Source organism: Diadema antillarum, unplaced genomic scaffold (genome assembly GCF_040938485.1).
Source record: "Diadema antillarum isolate AM-2024a unplaced genomic scaffold, OU_Dant_1.0 seq00000376_RagTag, whole genome shotgun sequence".
Lineage (NCBI taxonomy): Eukaryota > Metazoa > Echinodermata > Echinoidea > Diadematoida > Diadematidae > Diadema > Diadema antillarum.
In genome coordinates this window covers 625771-645623 of record NW_027271375.1, presented here as the reverse complement: position 1 = coordinate 645623, position 19853 = coordinate 625771, and the positions used below count along the sequence as shown (strand labels likewise).

At 38.3% G+C, this 19853-nt stretch overlaps 1 protein-coding gene across 1 annotated transcript in view; it reads right to left on the bottom strand.

The window, feature by feature from the left end:
- LOC139731511 (metalloprotease TIKI1-like) overlaps positions 1–19853 on the bottom strand; it is a 66237-nt gene that overhangs the window by 13551 nt on the left and 32833 nt on the right. The window contains 1 exon segment of the mRNA XM_071642395.1: positions 18439–18613. Within this exon segment, the coding sequence (XP_071498496.1) occupies positions 18439–18613 (175 nt within the window).

Here is a 19853-nt window from a genome sequence, read left to right as displayed (position 1 = left end):
TAACACCTTGGGTAAAGTTTGTCCAGATAGTCAGCTAGTGCATACTTACAGAAGAATTTGGCCCGAACTAAAGCTTACAAACATGAGATAAGACAAGCGAGGACTTACCAAGAAATATCCCTTAATCCATAGCGTATTGTTTTGGAGATATTTGCTGGTAAAAAAAGAGAGATACTGTATATCTTCCAATTTTTTTATAGTTTAACGGGAAGAAAAGTACACACATTATATTACTATGCACGTCTATCAAATAATAATTCACTGTACACTGTGCATTAAATGTTGGCACACTGATCTCTAGATTAACATCTGTAATGAATGCAAAGTCAGCACACCTGTGCTAGTCCCACATACTCCAATATGTGTCGGTACTACAACATTTTTTCTTGGCATCACAGTCTATTGCACAAGACGTGAATTATCTCTCGTTTTCAAATGCTTTCCTCTTAGCATGCACAATGAGTACTTTGGTAAATAATTTGAAGGACGAAAGGAGCATCAACTCAACAACCAAACTTTTGAAACATTCTTTTTTTTTTCTGAGTCGGCTTCCCTTTTATTCTCAAAAAGGAACCTATCTAACACCATCCAAGGTGTCAGAGATAGGGCTAATCTCTCCCCTGAATAAGCACTGGCATCTGATCAACAAGTGTTTTGCTAATCCTGATATGAGAAGGGGGGAAAGGAGGGGGCATAAAGCCGCGGAAATCTTCCTCCTGCAATTGTGCTGCGACCCATTGGGCACACGATTCCGGCAAACATATCATGTTGGCCTTAAAGTGCATACTAATACATCTGCACAAACCTTAATAATCCCCTCACTAGTCATCCGTAAGTATTAGAGCACCAATATGGTATCTTCTGATTTGCTTTCTCACTCAATCTCAGCTCTCCTCTTATCCTCGCCTTTATTTACCTCTCAAATATTTGGGCACGGACAGAACTTAAATCTGCTGAGGAGGACATGGAAAATGTATAAAAATCCTTCTCATGTGCCAAGAACAGGTCTGAAGAAGATTTTACTCGGGAGAAAAATGAAAATTAGTGAATGAAAATGAAGAGCTGCTCAACACCCAGATCACAAAGAGTTACAAATTTGTCTTACTCTCTAAACTCTTATAATTCATTACTTTTTTATGTGTCTGATTTTTCGCCCAAATTTTCAATGAATAATTTCTCTGAAGTTGTTGTTTTCATACAATTGCAAAGCTACCTGTCAAGATGGAATTTCCTTTTAATGGCATGCTATACTCTGATCTTTTACAAAGGTATAGGTGCCAAACTCAAAACGTGATTGATACTTTTACAAAGCACAATACACAGAGTTGTGAGTTTTGTTACGTTAGGTTAATATACCAACAAGTATACTGTGACATGTAGGGTAGCTGCAAAGCAGAAAGCAGGAATTCTCTAAGTGGTATAGGACATTATTATTTCTTTATTTTTTTTAGATAAATTGCATTCAAATGAACAATCCAGCAGTGCTGGCTTGTTGAAATTGGATGTTAAAATGCATTTTATAAGCATAAAAGTTGATGATATCGGAAAGCGAAGCCCCTCATCACCAACGATAAGGGGGAAGAAATGGAACAAAGATCAAATTCTCACATGCTGTGACAGATTGGTGCAGTCAGGGTAAGAATTGATATCAAACCTTCTGCAAAAAGAAATTCCTTGTTTCTGGTCTACCTCCCCATTCTGCTGCTGAGAGAAGGGGGAAAAATAGGCCGAGGTCGGGATGAAATTGAGAGTTTTTTCCACCTTCTTTTCAGCTCAGCATTTTCCACGGTAAAATAAAACGCTCATCGACAGCTTACTCATTAGAACTTCGACTCGATTTCCATCTATTCTTTCAGTACCACATGTGTACATCAATATTAGTTTCAGCAAGGAACAAAGTGAAGTGCCTCAAGAAACTTGCTCTAGATTCAGAAGCAAACCTAAAACATCCTATGCAGTCAGCCCACAAGAGCTATAGGCTAACCAGTAAAACTTAATAAAAAAAAAGACATAACACTGTTTTCTAAAACCCTAAATCAGAATTTTGTTTGTGTTATAAGCCAGGTTAAAGCTTGAGTGACAAAAATGTACTTATGGACTAATCTATAAAAAACAATAAAAGAATCTAGTCCCTAGATTTGTCATATGGATACCTAAAAGATTCTGATGAGTGATCTTTCAACACTTTATCCTTAGCATAGGTTAGTCTAGCAACTTTAAAAAAGAGTTGTTTAATTTTTTCCTAGAAATAAGCATTTGGTCTAATTTCTTTATGATGTCAGTTACCTCAAATACATATAACCTGAAAGCAATTCGCAAAATAATGGGCTGCAGTTGAGACGTAAGAGACAATATCGCTTGGTTGGTAATAATGGTAAGACAGGATAATTTCACATCAATAAGGTTGATAATCATCTCTTGGCACTGAACCCCGCCCCCCCCCCCAAAAAAAACAAAAAAAAACAAACAAACAAACAAACAAACAAACAAACAAACTACATCTCCATATATACCCAATAGCAACCCAAACAGCCCATAAACAACCTAACCCCTTCCCCCAAACAACCAATTGTGTTCAGACTGCTGTGATCAAAAGACAAATGTCTATTTATCTGTGTTTAGCAGACAGGGATTAACAAGAGTGAAAAATCTAATGTGACTGGCTGCACACAATTGAACAGGGCGATGACGGAACATTTGAGACCCGAGAAAGATTGGTGGGGACATGGATGAGAGGATTCCAGATTAATGCCAAATTTAAGAGCTTTGCTTCTAAGTGGCGGAGGGCAAGAATGGTTGATTACACACAGTCAACAGTAAAGCCAGCGAATGAAACCAAGCCAGCGAATGAAACCAAGCCAGTGAAATCTTTTCTACACCATTGAATACTGGATGCATATCTCCTCATTAAACCTACATCAATCTCCATAAAGATGTTGCAGAAGTAGAATGTTGAATCATCAGATTATAGACCGTAAGTGTATTCACTGAGTTGTAAACATCTACAAACAGCCGCTTCATTTCCCTTACGATCAACGGTCAAAACATTTCTTAACCCTCAAATCGCAAATAGATGTGTAGGAATTCCTAACTTCTATACGACCGGCCATAAAAGTAAAATAGGTCTACATTTGAATGCCTTTCACACTTTTCCTTAGCATGTGATATTGATTCTATCTTTATTAAAGTTTTATAATCATCCTGAATGTAGTCCCCAGGTAAAATACGCCCTTCACTACTGAGTTGTTTGTGTTACATGTTTGTATGTGTGAACTCATGGCAAGTACTTGACAGAGAGAAAGATAATAACTCTGTTTTTATGAAATATGGTAAAACCTGTCTATAATGGCCACCAAACCGAGGTTGACAAGAGTGGCCATTATAGACAGGTGGCCAGTAAGGCAGATTTGCCTGTACTTTTTGGAATGTGTAAGACAAACATTTGAGTAAAATTAGGCATAGATTACATAAGTCATGACCACATAAGTGCAAGAAAATACTGTAACATTTAACAAACACTGACGATCACATAATTTGGCCATATGACACAAGATCTGTGGTACAACTCCCTCTCAAAGAAAAATATAACTCTGCAAAAAATGTTTGAAAGACATTAAAATACATAATTATATGGAACTGATTCCTTCAGGCAAATAGACCCCTCCCCCCCCCAAAAAAAAAAAAGAAAGAAAAGAAAAGAAAAAGAAAAGAGGTATAGTATTGGTGTTTTTGTATATGGGACCAAATAGTGAATTCTATACAGGCAGAAAGTCACATACATGTGACAAGTATATCACAGTTCCCAAGGAAAACAATACCAGATGACCAAATAACAATCAATGATGTTTATGATGGTCATACAGTTTGTTGCTCAAGCTCAAAAGTTTTCATAAATGTTGAATTCACTCGAATTCCCTGACTATATCCAAAACAACTCTTTCTCTTCCTCCTCTCTCCACAACATGCACACCCCTTTTTTCATTTCAGGCCCAGATGAATCACTATAAGATCAGAAAACGACTGATGGCAAATCCAATGTTTTTGGATTTGTTCTTGTCGAGATTTCTTTTCCCACCTCCTCTGGAGGAGAGAGGTGATCATCTGCCCAATGAAGGATAACTGATGTGAATACACAAATTTCTTATGTACACCAACTGTCTTTCTCTTCCCCAGTGACTCACATTCATGGAACATTAATTCTCACACATGATGACAATGGCAATGGCAAAAGTACACAAACTGAAAAAAAAAAGGAAAAAGATTGATTGAAATGGAAGATAATGATGAAATGCTCCCTTAAATTGAAATTCACATTTTCGTTTTGCTTATTCCGGGTGAGAAAAAGAGGAAACAGACGACACATTCAATCATCAAACAGAAAATGCTCATAGAAAGTATATTTGACTGGCTGAATATTTTTTCTCTGTTGGTGATGCCGACCACGACAAAAGATCTTCATACTGTACCTCTGAAATAAATTGTCATCAAACTTAGACATCACAATGTTTCATGATTATGTATACTTATTTCCACAGACTTCACAATTGTTGCTTTGGTACTTACATTCCAAATCATGTGGTCCTAAATTATGTGTGTTTTCTTTTATTTGTAAGTCTCCAGAAAGATAAAGAATGGCTCAATGAAAGAATAAACATGGTACAACTGTTCATTCATTAATACTCACTCATATTCTGTTTATGCATTCTAAGATGTGTGGGTTTTTTTTTTTAGGTTTGGCTTCTGAATGATTAACTCAAATGAGTTTTATACCAGTTTTGCGCTGATTCTCTGCACATCAACAATGTGTTCTTCAGCTTCATCTTGTCTATACCAACAGAGCAATGATTTGACCTTACATGATGTGTTGCTTGTCATTCTTTTGCAAATTTTCCATCACTGCTTAATTGTCTGCTATTGGTTCATTTGGATTTTTTTAGGGGTATGGAAGGCTACTAGTTCTTGCTGTGAATAGCTTTTGAGATGAAGATGAGAGGAAGCTTTTGTGATGCAGAGCCCTACCGAACCATCATTGTTAACCCTCCTGGGACTGCTAATTCCTAACCTATCACTGACATATCACACAGTTTAACAGCAGCAGTAATACATGGGTTAATGCAGAATGTATTGATGATCTCATACACAATAGTATGGAAGACCATGAGAGCAATTTCTATGTCGCTCCCGTGGCTCTGATATATACCTCTTCTTTTCATCATCAGACCACACACGCAATGCAAAATCTGACCTTCGACGCATTATATCTGTCTGGTAACGTGGGACATCTTCTGAGGTAGGAAAAAGACACTTGCCATTCACAGGAATCAGACGCAACATTTACGACAAATCTATGTCATTGAGGCCTTATAATAAATAACGAGCATTCAATACCGGCAATCAATCTATGTTTTGCATAAACATTCTACTTCAAAAGTGGCAATGTATTTCATGAAGGCCCAAGTAGTTATTCTCATGATTATGCCCTACACTCTTAAATTTACCAAACTATCTAATAGCACCATGACTGATTTATAAACACATATTTGTTACATTGAGAACTTATTAGTGTAAAAATGAACACAGAACTTAGTAAACTCAATAGAATGGAATGGATGCATCCAATGGATATGGTGTATTTGTGTCTTTTCTCATATGTATTATTACTTTTTTTTAAAATCCAATGACTTTCTGTGACCTCAATTATCAAGCAGCAAAGCAACTGGATTTTCTGGGGTTTACATGACTCAAACTGGCCTGAGGATCATTCCTCTTTGACATATATCTAGCAGTGTAAAGACTTCAAAAAATGATACTATCCATTCAGATTCTCCCTCCCCGATGATCATAATTAGCCACATAAAGGTCCAACATGTAGACACCAAAATCTTTCAGAGTGACAGCAATAGGAGCCATCAAACACTTCAGTACAGTTGAAAATTTGCGTCAAAATAAATCCCTATCAATCATTGCAACATTGGCAGAAAAGTCCGTTTGATAGCTTGCAGAAAATTTCTGAGGCAAAAGTAAAACCACATGTATACAAGCCAAAATTCTTCGTAAGTGCAAATCTAGGACCAAACCAGTAGATGCTGAATCTATAAGACTACTTTCTCATGAATTGTATTCAATTCTTTCTACTTGATTTCGAACCAGGCAAGAAGGGGCTGAATATAATAACACAGATTTTTATTTTGTATTTATTATTTAATCTCCATTTGTAATATCATATTCCTGCTTCAAACAATCCAGACATTGTTTTCATCACTGCCTTATTTTGGTTGCTTAATGTTTTCAATTTTGCATAGCATGTCTCCACCAGGGGTAACATTAAAAACAAGAAATGTTGAGTTTTGAAAAAGCAGATCATGCTAAAACACTTTCAGTTCAGCACATTTGTGGACAAATTTGAGGGATAAGCGTTCCCACCTTGCATACCGCTCAGTCCACAAATGGCACACAAATCTCATAAAATTCCCTGCGATGTCACCTCTATATGCCAGTACGCCCGACTTTGACAGACTCTGATTGCATTGGCATTTGATGGACAAGACTGAAACCGACAATGACTTGATCAACAGAGCCTGACTTTGTGTGAATTTTGACCTTCTGATCCACAGCACTTGATGGACAGGTACAGTAAATGATTGATGGAGGAGACAGGGCATGATGAGGCACTCTCTGGTAACATCAGAAGTTGTCCAAGTGTACAGCATCCCACTTTCTCAATAGAAAACTGTCACACCAAGGAGGTATCACACAACTCCTTGGTTACACTATCATTGTTTCGCTACTATTTGATGACTTGACAAAAAATACAAGAAGTATCTTACAAGAATAAGGCTACACTTAATTTTTGCAACAATCCCAAGTTTGATGAAATTTCATCTGTGGATAAGTTTTTGCCATCTACAACACTGTTACCTTCTTCAACTCAGGAAAGGGCATTTTCTACAGTTTGCTTGTCTCTAAATGCGTTGATTAAAAAAAATGCTGGAATAAAATATCTGAACATGATTCTGTTTTGTGGGAGTACACAGTCAACATTTGATAAGGGATAATGGTATCTACCACTTTTGTTTTTACATTTCAACAGACTTGCTCAAAGAATTTATCATCACATTTCCGATTCACTGTGTCAAAATATAGCTTGTTTAAAAAAAGAAAAAAAACATGTACACATGATAACAGGCATGTATATGTCCTACACTTCCCCAGGATTTCATTAAAATTACCTCCTCTTTCATTAAAATTGTACAGCTGTATGATACTTGGTTTTAAGATATCTACATATCTGTTTCACTATCCTTTTCATCTTCACTTTCAGTGGCATTTCTTTTTATGTGACCAGGAATACATGGGGGGGGGGGCAAAATTTTGCCCCTTGGGTGGTGGAGTCTGCATTGGGTGCCCTTGTTTACCCCCTATTGTTGGGGGTGATTAGTGCAGCTATCAGGGATTTAAAAAAGGGGGTGTGAAAGGCCCCTGCCTGATGCTGAAAGGAAGTGGGATCAGTGGCTATTCATTGTGTTGTATGGCTTTGGGCCAACATGATACCCCTTTGTTGAGCCACACAGGGGCTCCTTCTCACCCCTTTTTCTGCTACCAGTACTATATGGCCAAAGTGGTGGTGGTGGGTGGCTGGGTGGAGGGTAATGCAGATGGGAGTGAAATTTAATCATCTCAACATTGAACTTAGGAGCTGCCTCGCACAGCACAGTGCCTTCTGTTGCTCTTAATAGTCTTACCATAGCTCCATGCTCTTATTCTGTAGGCAAAGAAGTAGAGTGAACCAAAATTCATGCCATTGATTTGGCAAATTCAAAGACGGTGCAGAACGTAACCTCTTCTGAACGCAGCAGTCTGATGTTTCACTCTCTTATCTTTTAGAGTAAAACAGACCATTGGATGTTACTAATGTCAATAGACCTCTCTATAAATGAACAAACATTCTCCCAAACCCTCGCATCAGGGTAGCTATGCAACTACTACCTTTACAATATATTTTGTGGGAATAAGGGCAACTTGTCTGCTACAGATAAGAAATGAAATGTCACTATCATTCAGAATTTCTTTCTTACTATAATATCCTTGGTTTCAGGCTCCTAAACAAATTCTGACATTATTGGGAGGAAGTGTTCAGTTCCTCCAAGCACACTCAATTCATTTCCTATTTGCTTTGTTGTGATCATATTTACCACAGGGAAAAAAATGAGATGGATGACTTTTCATATTTAGGTCAGAAAACAAAGATTTCTATTTTGAGGTGGCAGGCAAGTGCTACATTAAATGATCAATTGGCACTTGAAACAATTATACTTTTTGTTGCTACTCCAACAATTATGGGAGAAATTTCCACCACCTGCTGGTATTAAATCAAAGATTCATCTCATGAGGGAGAGATAACAACACTGCATAAAGAGAGAGAACATTGTTTTACAAAATGAAATATGTTTTGCAAAAATGTTTTTGAAATAAGTACAGTTATGTGTCATAATTTGACAGTGGGGTCATACAGATGAGACAGACACCCCGTGTCAGCACATTCTCAGTGACAGAGGGTGCACGTTTGTGCTCTCAAAATGAAATTGAGCTTGCCGCTTTGAAAATTTATCGCGTAAACAGAGGAACGAACTTCTCGCGTTGTGGGCTCTCCAGCCAGATACTTGTGGGTAGATTTATAATACCTGCCTCTTTACCCATTTCTTTCTCCATTCTTGTTTCAAGCATTGGCTACAGTATACCAAACTTGATGGATATATGGAGCATCTACTTTTGTTTTTGAGATGGAATGACTCAGAAATTAACTTGTGGCTGGTTGAAAATTTCAGCTTTCCAAATCAGCTTCTACATCCAGTATAAGTGAACAAAAAATATAAATTATCACTTGACTCAATTATGACTTGTCACAGGCTTTCATATTGTTTCAAGCTTTTTTGTTCTTTTTTTTTTCTTTCTCTCTCTCTTTAAAATCTAAATCCAGCTCCAGTGTGGTCTTTTCAAAAGTAGCACAATGGTTCTTATAAATCAATCTTCTCTTTGACCGGAGAAACAACCCTGACTATCAATCTTTCAAGTTTGGCATCACTTTCTACCACCGTCCCACTGACGTCTACTTATTGGGGATATAGCACGTCCCCTGGGCCATTATTAAAATTTGGAAAATTTGTACAGGTTAGTTCATGGTAGTGTAGCTTATTTGGCCCACTTTGAACAAGGGGATGAATTTCCCCTTTTCATTCTCTCTCTCTCTGTTCACTCTCATTTCTAGTCCCTCTCATTGCAAATGATGTCAGACACCTTTTTCTCAAACCACAAGAACTTTTTTCCTTCAGCACTCGTTCCATCTGCACAATCTATAAGTTGAGATATCAGAGCATTAACATGATGTTCCAGAACTCATCCGTTTCCATTCTGACCCATTTTTACTTCCTGCTCTATACTATTACTCATCCAAATCCATGATATTCTTGCAGATATCTCATCGGAACCGGAAAATCATCTGCAGACACTTATATAGTAAGCCATTAATGTGTAAAACTTTGTGATACAAAATAAAGAAAATGTGGCATAAATCTTTGCATTTTTATTACATCCAGACGAGCAACTTACTTCACTTTAAAGTGCAAGACTTCGAACATATGAGAAATGTCTTACAAGATCAGACAACAAAAATAAAGCAGATGAGATATCTTCTTTTCTTTTACAGACAAAAACAATATTTTCTTTGCATCTATCTCAGTGATAAAGTTGCTCTTGGGGAATTTGTTTCGTAAATTAGTCATTGATTAACAAAATCTGCAATCTCATGAAACAAGTCCTCTGTAATACTTCCAAAACAAACTCTAGCTTTCGTGCAGTTACCTGAAAGAGGTCATAGTTGTATCGATTTCTAATCAGTCTTTTCCATTTATTTGTCATCTGTGACTTCGGACAATGTATAGCAAGGACACTAATACTAATAGCTATTTTTGAAAGCCAGATTAAATTTCATTCATTGGAGTACTGAAACTGCTATACGTGGGCTGCTATCCAATATCTTAACATCTCATTTCTTCTTCTTTTGACATTTCCTGTTTCTTTTCACGTGGCAACGCTGCTTCTCAAAACTCCATTACGGCAGTAAATCACCCATGCAAAAGCTTGGAAGCACTGTATCCATTTTGGTTCTTTCCATCCAGTACACCAAATTGGGAGTCATTTCTGGGTGTCACCTCTATTTGTTTTTCAAAGTAGACTGCGTGACACTTCACACTTGAACCCACACTTTTATCACCTCGCTATAAACAATACATCAATTTGGCACAAAAAAAAAGGAGAGAGCTTCTCAGCTTACCCTTAAAGCCCGTAAGACAGCTTTGTCCTAAAAAACACTTTATGTTTGAAAGCCTTTTCTGAATATGCAAGGATACAGTTTCACTGAAGACATTAAGGCATGATAATTAGACAGAGTTGATTATAGACCATTTCCAGAAAGCTTTGACAATTACATTACTACCTCATCAAGTTTGGAAATCGACACTCTACTTGCTACTAAATGTATTGACATATGTGTGAAAAGTATTCATGGAATTCAATTTATGATTTCCTTTTTAAGCTTGCCTAATCTTGTTTAATCTACTCCATTTCATCATGAGAAGATGTGAATTTACAATCTCGATGGAGTTATAGTCGCTTTTTAATTCAAAAAAAAAATCCAAATTTATTTTGAAAACGTTTGGACTTTAAGCCATGACTGAAACTAAGCACTTCTCTGGTTTCTGGTAATGGGTGCAAATACAAACACAAACCCTGTAGGTTGGGTCAGATGACCATTAAAAGGAGAAAGCTAAAACTAAATCATATTTGCACTAGCATACTTTCACTTCTTTGATCTGCTTGTTCCCCTTGTCCATTTGATGGATTTTGTTTGCACTGACTGCTCAAGAAAGGCTTGAATAATTCAAAAGATGCTTTGATAAATTCAACAAATGCACATGAGCTGATTATTCAAGCTAATCATATTGATGACCATCTTATAAAATCACTATACTGTAAAACAAGATATTTTCACGGCATGAAATTTTCGTGAATTGGAGTCGACGGCTTTTTACGCGGCATGAAATTTTCGCAAATTGCCTCTAACATTCAATGCATATAATGTAGACAAGAACTTTCGTGTGCATTTTAATTTCGCGAATCTTGGCTCTCGCAAAATTCGCGAAATGAAAAAGCATGCGAACATTCCTCGTTTTACAGTATATCACATACTGCTATAAATTCTCCATCAAATGTAGTTGCTGTGGATCTCCAATTCTCATGAAAAGTTACTGTATGACTGATTGTTCATGCTTTTATAAAAGTTTTGTAAATCAAAGCAAATTCACTCCTTTAGACATAGTAGACATATGACTAATTGTTCATGTTTTTATCCAAATTTGGCAATTTCATTCTTTCAGTATCTAAGCCTACATTATTTTCTGTCATAAATCCTGAATTCCTGTTTTGCTCTGTTTCTTTCTCATTTTCCTCTTTGGTGCTTTTCTCTCCTGCTGACAATATAAGTGAGTTCCTCTATTACAAGTTTGAATTTCTCCTTCACTTCTACTTCAAAATTAATTTTAGCACTCATCAAGTTATTTCTTTCTTTCATTTTTTTTCCCTTAAATTTGGTAATCCCCTCACGGCTACATTGTAACTTTACCCTGTATGGGATTGCAAGACGAAGAATTTCTGGGTGGCCGATGGAAGTATGAAGACATCAAAAGACTCTTGGGCAGGTGGGCTTCTCTTGAAACCGAGTATCATCTCAGTCGCTTTTTGATCTGACCCTAAAAAACAACACTCCGAGCTATAGCATACGGCTATAATAACACCCGACTGACAACAATCTGATGCCGAATGCAAAATGTCACACAGGTAAGCTAAAGAGATTGTTGGGGTAGGGGGAGGGTGGGACAAGGGATCTAGGAGAGCAAAAGCTACTTTCAGTTAACCCAATGCCTGCAGGAACCTGGCAGCATGTGTATTAAATTTATGGGGATTTCAGAATTTGGCATGGAATGGGTTAAGATGCCTGGCATGTTTCTTTAAGAAGGTGTTTTCCTTGATAAAATATGAACCATCATCAGCTGGTATTCAAGAATGAGAAGGAGGAGGAGGAGGAGAAAACTAAACTATGGCAGAGTTATTCAAGCTGTTATAGCCGCCAGTGCTTTTGGAGATCATCGGCAACTTCAAAACACTGAACCATAGCCTCTTATGGCTTGGAATCTTCGGGAACGCACTCACCCCATCTTCCCCTCTCGACTCTATTCTCATCTTAACTTGACATGGCAATCCCCTGTTATTTTAGGTCATGTTTTCTTTACTGATATCCCTTGGGGGTCCGATGGCATGTAATATTGGAAAGAGGTTACTAGCTGATGTTTTTGATGGTTGGCAAAGAAAATCTGCACAGGTGAAAATAATCCATTGATGACATGGAGAACTTGCGAAGAGTGATCTTGTCATTCTTTTTCCCTCGTTATCTTTTTTTTTTCTTCTTCTTTTTTTCTGAGATGTTGTGCAGTCGAAAGACAACTTAAGTTAACCAGCCAATATATTGCATTGCTTTCTTTACACATTTTTTCTCTTAATGACTGTTATCGATCATGCTCTACAAAGTGCAATTGAGAATTAATGTGTGATAAATGGGCCCTGGGAGAGGCTGTATCTTCAAGGCTAGACAACAGACCAAATTTATCATTTGGACAGTCAAATGCCAATTAATGTTAGTAGGGTAAGAAATTGAATGGCCACATAGCTCGAGGGCGACATTTTGCTGATCATAATGAGCAGACTCAACTGATGATGCCAGAATGACACATGTATGATGTTTCATCACATCAGATATATCAACTGTGCAATACATCATCTCAAACAATATACATGCCAAAATAACCTGCAAACTCAGGGTCATACCGAGCAGCCACAAAAAGCTGGTTACAACTATCTGGTCCCATGCTTTATTACATCTGGTTGGAAGTTTCCTTCTCCCATCCTGCAGGCAAACTAAACTACAGTAGATGTTAACATAGTACCAGACAAGCTCACTTGATATGTACCCATGAACAAAAATACCATCACATTCTCACTACAGATGTTGGACAACATTATGGTTAAATCAAGGTGTTTTCTCTCTTAACATAGTGCCTGGAGAGTTATGAAATTTTAGATCACTCTCCCTTTTCATGTCATGACAAGAATGGCACATGAGATGCTGCTCTGATGAACTAACCTACTTCCACATACTTTTCTCTTGCCCGAAGCTACTCTCATCATCTCCCTTATCCAAACACAGTCGTCTCCTCCGCCCTGGAGTGATGCGGTCATTGCCTACCAGCTATTGTGCCACCATCTCCCAGCTCCAGACTTGATGACTCCTCCCCCTCCCTCCCCCTTTCCCTCCTCCTCCTCCTCCTCCTCATCCTCCTCCATCTTCCGGTATGACCCAGCATCTCAGCTTGAACATGTCTTCACGTGTAGCTGCCATGGCGACTGGATGATCAATTATCACTCACTGTGGGCTAATGGATGACTCAAATCAGAGGACTGTGGGCATACAGCTCCACAGATGATGGCAAGGCAAAAGAAGAGGTACATTACTGCACCCATCATGAATATAAGTTATTGGAAAACTACTTTACTGGGTCTGTATTTCTCGATCTGTCATTGAAGATATAATATCTATTTTTTTTTTATTCTGTGAATACCTTAGCACCTGTTCATCCTATTGAACCAAGAATTATTGATGGATGATAGGTTTTGATAGTTGCAAGAATTATCATTGAGGGAAAAATTGACAGTGCTGTGGTGACACAGCAATATGGAAGATTTCAAAGTAGATCATATATGATTTGATTTCTTACAACATGAATGACCACAACTAGCTCAGGATTAACAGTGTCCATTTCAGAAGATTTGCTCAGAACTTATACTGTATACGCTATAATTTTCGCGTACATAAATTTTCGCAAATTGCCGATGTCGCACATTTTTGCGAGTGGTTAAATTCGCGATTGGGGGACCAGAGAAAATATGAAGTGGCAAAGAAAGTGTGAATTTTCAACTTACTAGCATATAAGAATGATACTAGTTATACACTGCATGAAAAAGACTTGCCAAACTCTTGGAACTAGTAAGTTAGAATTCAACATTTTTGAAGTGGTTAAGTCCATCGCGCTAAATTTCTGACGAGTGGTCCCCTTGCGATAATGGATTGGCTCTCTACAGTATTCGTAAGTAGACGTGGACGTGCGTAAACAAGCTTAGCCAGTATGGTCTGTTCGCTAAGCCGTGACATGGTATTCTAGTACTGAAATGTTCGTATCATCAAGGCAAGGGATTCATTTTGGAAGGTAATATTTTCGTGTGTTGTTAATTTTGCGAATAGCTCCCAACTCGCGAAATTCGCGAAAATAAAACCCCCGCGAAATATATAGCGTATACAGTAGTTTAGTTAATATATGGGTTTTTTTTACTCATATGAAATATGAACATATGAGCGTCCACTTACGCAGAGATCAGTGATAAAGCTGTACACAGTTCATTACAGGGATTCTCGAATACATCTGCAGGGCCATGCCTTCCCACTCTATGGCATCCCTGTGCTACCGGGTCTATCACACTCCTTTGCCTGATTGATCAGAATCTCCATTCTTTTTCTTCTTTCTATTCTCAAGGAGAACCCTGTCCATTCTTTCATCTTTTTTCTGCTTCTTCTTTTTTTTTTTTTTTTTTTTTTTTTGGGGGGGGGGGGGTCATAGGTAACAATTTAGTCTTGATTCATTTAAAGTATAAGTTAGCAAAAAAATAAAGACCCTTGGAATAACTTCCACAAAAGAAATCTGCATTGAGTAAGGACAGTTTCAAGGACATTGCAAGGTCAATTTCCTCAAGCCATTAGACAAACACGTAAAATCCACAGAAAAATCAGAAACCTGGAAAATGTACTAATCATCTCTGGAACCTGCTGAGCCCAGGAAAGATTGCCTAATCAATACGGAGACAGTCTCCGATTATGACTCATGCTACGGTTCCAGCAGAGAAAAACCATAACGGCTCATTTGAGCCAAAGCTCTGACGACTGCAATCCTTGAGGCAAAATATAGATTTCCTTCAAATCATGCCCGCTCTGATTAGCCGGCAGGTCAACTTGTCTGAATTCTCTCTGATTTGGGTTCAAAGAGCATGAACACAGGGTGTACTGCTGGTGCGCTTGTCAGGAAAAGTGGAAAAAACACTGAATAAATGGTTATATTACCGTGATGCTGTGCAGAATTGTCATTTCAAGCAAGAAGTCACAGATATGATTATAGAAATGCAAGTCTGTAAAGATACTATCAAGCTAAGAGGGGGAGGGGCAGGGTGTTCTCAATCAGAATTTAGTGAAGTGAAATATATATAACACAATGACTCATGAGGAATATGACATCACAAAAAGTCACAAATTCATAGTCTCATGGAAATACATTTTTTACAAAAATTGTGTTTCTGTCTATTTCTCTCTATAGTAGTGCATTTACATGGCCTTTATCAATGACCAACAGATGTCTCAGCAATGCAAGCATAATAAAAGGAGATTCAAGGCACCCATGATACATGGGATATACCTTTTTATGTCAAATGAATAAAAAGTGGAAATAAAGACATACAAAGGAGTGTGGAACATCTTTTGATGTGGATAAAATCTATTGCTGCCTACTTTTGCTTGTTAATTTATGTATGAATATTTTTATTGTAGTGGTGCAAATAAAAGGAAGGGGGTTGGCAAAACAGAATTATTAAGAAAAAGCTCCATTTGCGGCAAGATGAAATACAAATTTGATTACACTCTCGGTTTACTTATTTGCCATGAAATGGACTGTCACTTCTGATAGGAAATATTGATGGAAGCCACTCAGACTAGTAATTATCTCACAGAGACTGTAAAAAGGATACACGCAAGTATTCTAATCATTGGAATATTGCCATCTAAATCATAATTTCCTGCACACTAATCGCAATTTTCCTTCAGGACTAACACAGATTTCTCCTTTTCACAATAGCACTACACGAAAAGCACTGCTTTGAACATGCAATACACCTGAAGCATGATGTTTGCGAAAGTTTCCAAGCAAAAACATTGTGGAATAGATATGTCAACTAAGGATATGCTCTCTATCTCTTTCTCCCTATCTGTATCTCTCAGAATCTAGTGTGGAGTAAAAATATCTTGGATGTGTAAGGGCTTGCTGGGTTGATATCAGTAATCACTCCTTCCATGTCCTGAAAATAATTTGACGACAACTACGTTATTTTCCTTGAATTAGGGTGAGCCAACAGGGAGCTCTTTTTGTGGGGAAGGAGATACGTTGCGGGGAGTGCGCAGACAACACAGAAGCTCACAGTCCGGGTCACAAAAGTTCAACGGGTGGCCGTCCGGGAAGCTGTGTGTCCCCTGAAATTGATTGGCCAATTGTTCCAACATCCAGCTGATCCGCAGCGGAGACAGGGATTGGGAAGGGGGGGGGGGGGATGGGAGGGGGAGGGGAACGGATGGTGATGTAGCTGCGTGCTGCTGGAATCGATGAAGAGGTGCGGGAGGAGGAAATGTATGGACAAACCGAGGAAGGTGTCGCCGCGTTGGAAATATTAATTTTCAGCTCCGAGGGCTGGGCTGTACGCATGCATGCATGGTAGAAGTATGAAGAGATGATCCATGCCCACCGCAAGAGATGCAAGGGATGCAACCAGAAACGACTGAATCTTTGCCCATATATGACATGTGACGCCAAGGAGGCTTTTGCCGACTCTTGCCGCCATGGCAACAACACTCAAGCCATTGATGGCCAAAACACAAACATCACAGTACCACTAGAAGGGTTAGATTTTGAATCCATCTTGTTGAAACCTACCAACAGGAATTTGTGTATGGATTTTGCTTGCTTGCTTGTTTTGTTGTGTTTTTCCCAACTTAGGTCTTATATTTTTCTTGATGTGGTATGGATATATTTCACTATTGTCTGAATATTGCTTTGCTTACATATTATATAAAATGAACCAGGGCCCCGTTTTATCAAAAGATATTTAATCGATTATAAATTTCCTTACCACACAGGCTGCCATAGACCTATGATAGAAATTAACTATATAATCAATTATAACTCTTCATAAAACAGGGCCCAGGAAGTGGTAATATCAATAGCATGGACAACACAAAACCCTGTCGTTTAAACAGATGGAAAATATGGAACACATTTGCAGCAAATAAAGGGAGCTCTGTAAAAATATGACAAAGAGTATGAAATACAAAATACATTTGAAATCCAGATGGACCAGGAATTCATGATGACAACTTAACACAGAATTCTCTCCTCTGCCCCACCATAGTTAGCAATGGAGGAGGAAATGGATAGAGACAGCTCTATGGCTCGTTAGACCCCCAGCGATGTCCCTCCATCACCCCCTGCATCTCTTGATCGAGAGTGACTCCCCAGCCAGCGGCAGGCCTGTGCCGTGACATATTGGTGACCTCCATTCGGCACGGGGGCGGGAGTGAAGGGCGGGGCTTGAGGTTGACCTTCCACATCACTCACGTTTCTGAGAGCATTCTCCGATACGTGATGCGATGAATGGTGGAAGAGATCCATTAGGGTGACCATTCAATGTTTTCTCATCTTCCGCGCATCATATCAGCCACATTCCTTCAACTGTAAGCTTGATATTGCAGATATTTGCTCACCCAGCAAATCATTTATTTATCCGTGACTTTACCACTATGATCTCTGGCAAACTTAATTGATCATCTGCTAATTTTGATAACACCTAATGATCTACATAATTATATTTACAATGTAGATCTGATTTTGTGTACTCATATGATGACTCTTCCCATATACCACTGTACATGTAGACCTACTTAATTTTTGTATTCTATACTGGTCTAAAGCCATTCTAAACATTAGAGGACGTTCCTGGGGACCGTTTCATGAAACTTTTTGTCAGTGATTTACACTGACAACTGTTAAAAGCTACTGAAATCCTTGCGTCTGATTGGCTGATTTGTCGGTGAAAACCTCCGACGAACTCGTTGATGAAAAGCCCCCCTGGTAAGAGTTTGTCTGACTGAGGTTAGACAGTGTATACAGCTGGAATGGCAAAGATCTGAGGGCAATAATTTACAAACACAAATAAATACAAATACACACACACACACACACACACACACACACACACACACACACTCAAAATGCAAACTTGCTTAAATACACAAACATTACAGACACACACATTCAAAACCACACGCATGCCCAAAAGTGCAACACAATTCAATATATAGCACAGTCAGACACATAATGATACATCTAGGCCCATACGCAATCTTGCAAGTGATGGACAGAAACACAGCAAGAAAAACACTGTTGCTTTGGCACCCTTTCTTACCAGCTCCAAGCGCAAAGAAGAAGCTCTGTTTTGGTCTTGATTCCAGAATCGCCTTGACTCGCATAGCCATGCGCATGTTCCTCTTGTAGATCAGCTCCTGACGGAAGTATCGGTCGATCTGATTGGCCAGCTCAATCTCCGCTGCCGTCAGTGTTGTGTTACCCATGCTTGGCACCTGCATGAATAGGACCATGCCCAAATTGTCTTGATAACAAAGCTCAGTCAGAGAAAACATTGAAATTGCAACTATTTTCCAAAGACTCTTAAATTTTGATGGTAGCCATTTTTAAGTCATCCAATTACATGTATTTGATAAAATGAAATTTCCAGAAAAATATTCTAGCTTTAAAAAAAAGGTGTAGACATTATTCTGCTGAAAAATGTCCTTGAACACAAAAAGAATACGAACATTAAAAAGAAGACCGAGAGAATTGAGCATGTCTCTTAATTATGAAGACTGTAGCGGTTCAGATTCCCAGAGCCTCGAAAGAAACTAGAAATGTTGCTATGGCAACTGGTGTGCCTTCACTATATTTCATTATTCTAGCAATAGGTCTACAGCATGCTTCGTGGCAGAGGCAGAAGAATGAACATAATAAAAACACGAGCAAATCATTTTAGTGTCCTTCCAAGTACTCTATCTCATCATTTTGCACAGAAAGTCATCCTTTACAAATCTACAAACATTCTAAAGTATCAACTGTTGTGAAATAATCTAATTACGGCAACTTTCCTTGGAAAAAACTAATTACGTGACCTGCACTCATCTTAAGCTGAGAGAACTTTTCATGTTTGGTTAGAAAACCGCTAATGGCAGGTAATAGTTCATCCGTACAGAACTGTTCGTTCACGTCTTCCACGGTTCACTGTCAGACGTGCTGCAACAATTACGGGTGGAAATCATGGAATGCCGTCGTCTGCAGCAATTTGCAATCCCCCGCTTTGACATGCAAGCTCAAATTGAGTAGTCACGTAATTTGATTGGTCAACAATTACTGCACTTTGAAATTCAATTTTCGGCTTCTTTGCACGCACTTTGCCTGTCAGAAGTGTGTCGAAACGTTGTAATTTAATATAACTTCACAGACATTCTTGGGGGAAAACACAAACATACATATATATACATATATATATATATATATATATATATATATATATATATATATATATGTGCACTTACATACACGCTGTTGGAAAGAATGCATCCAGAGAGCCCTGAATTCAATTAGACCACAACCAAATGCTGCTGACGACAAAAACGCTGACTCTTTTATGTTCGCGTAATTTAATCAGATCGAGCATTCAACACCTCAGTCAAAAAGTCGTCATACCTGTGATGGATGACTTCAACTAAACTTTCCCCCTTTTTTCTGTTGCTTTTGAGCCAAGCAGTGCATTCCTAGCATTAGATTGGA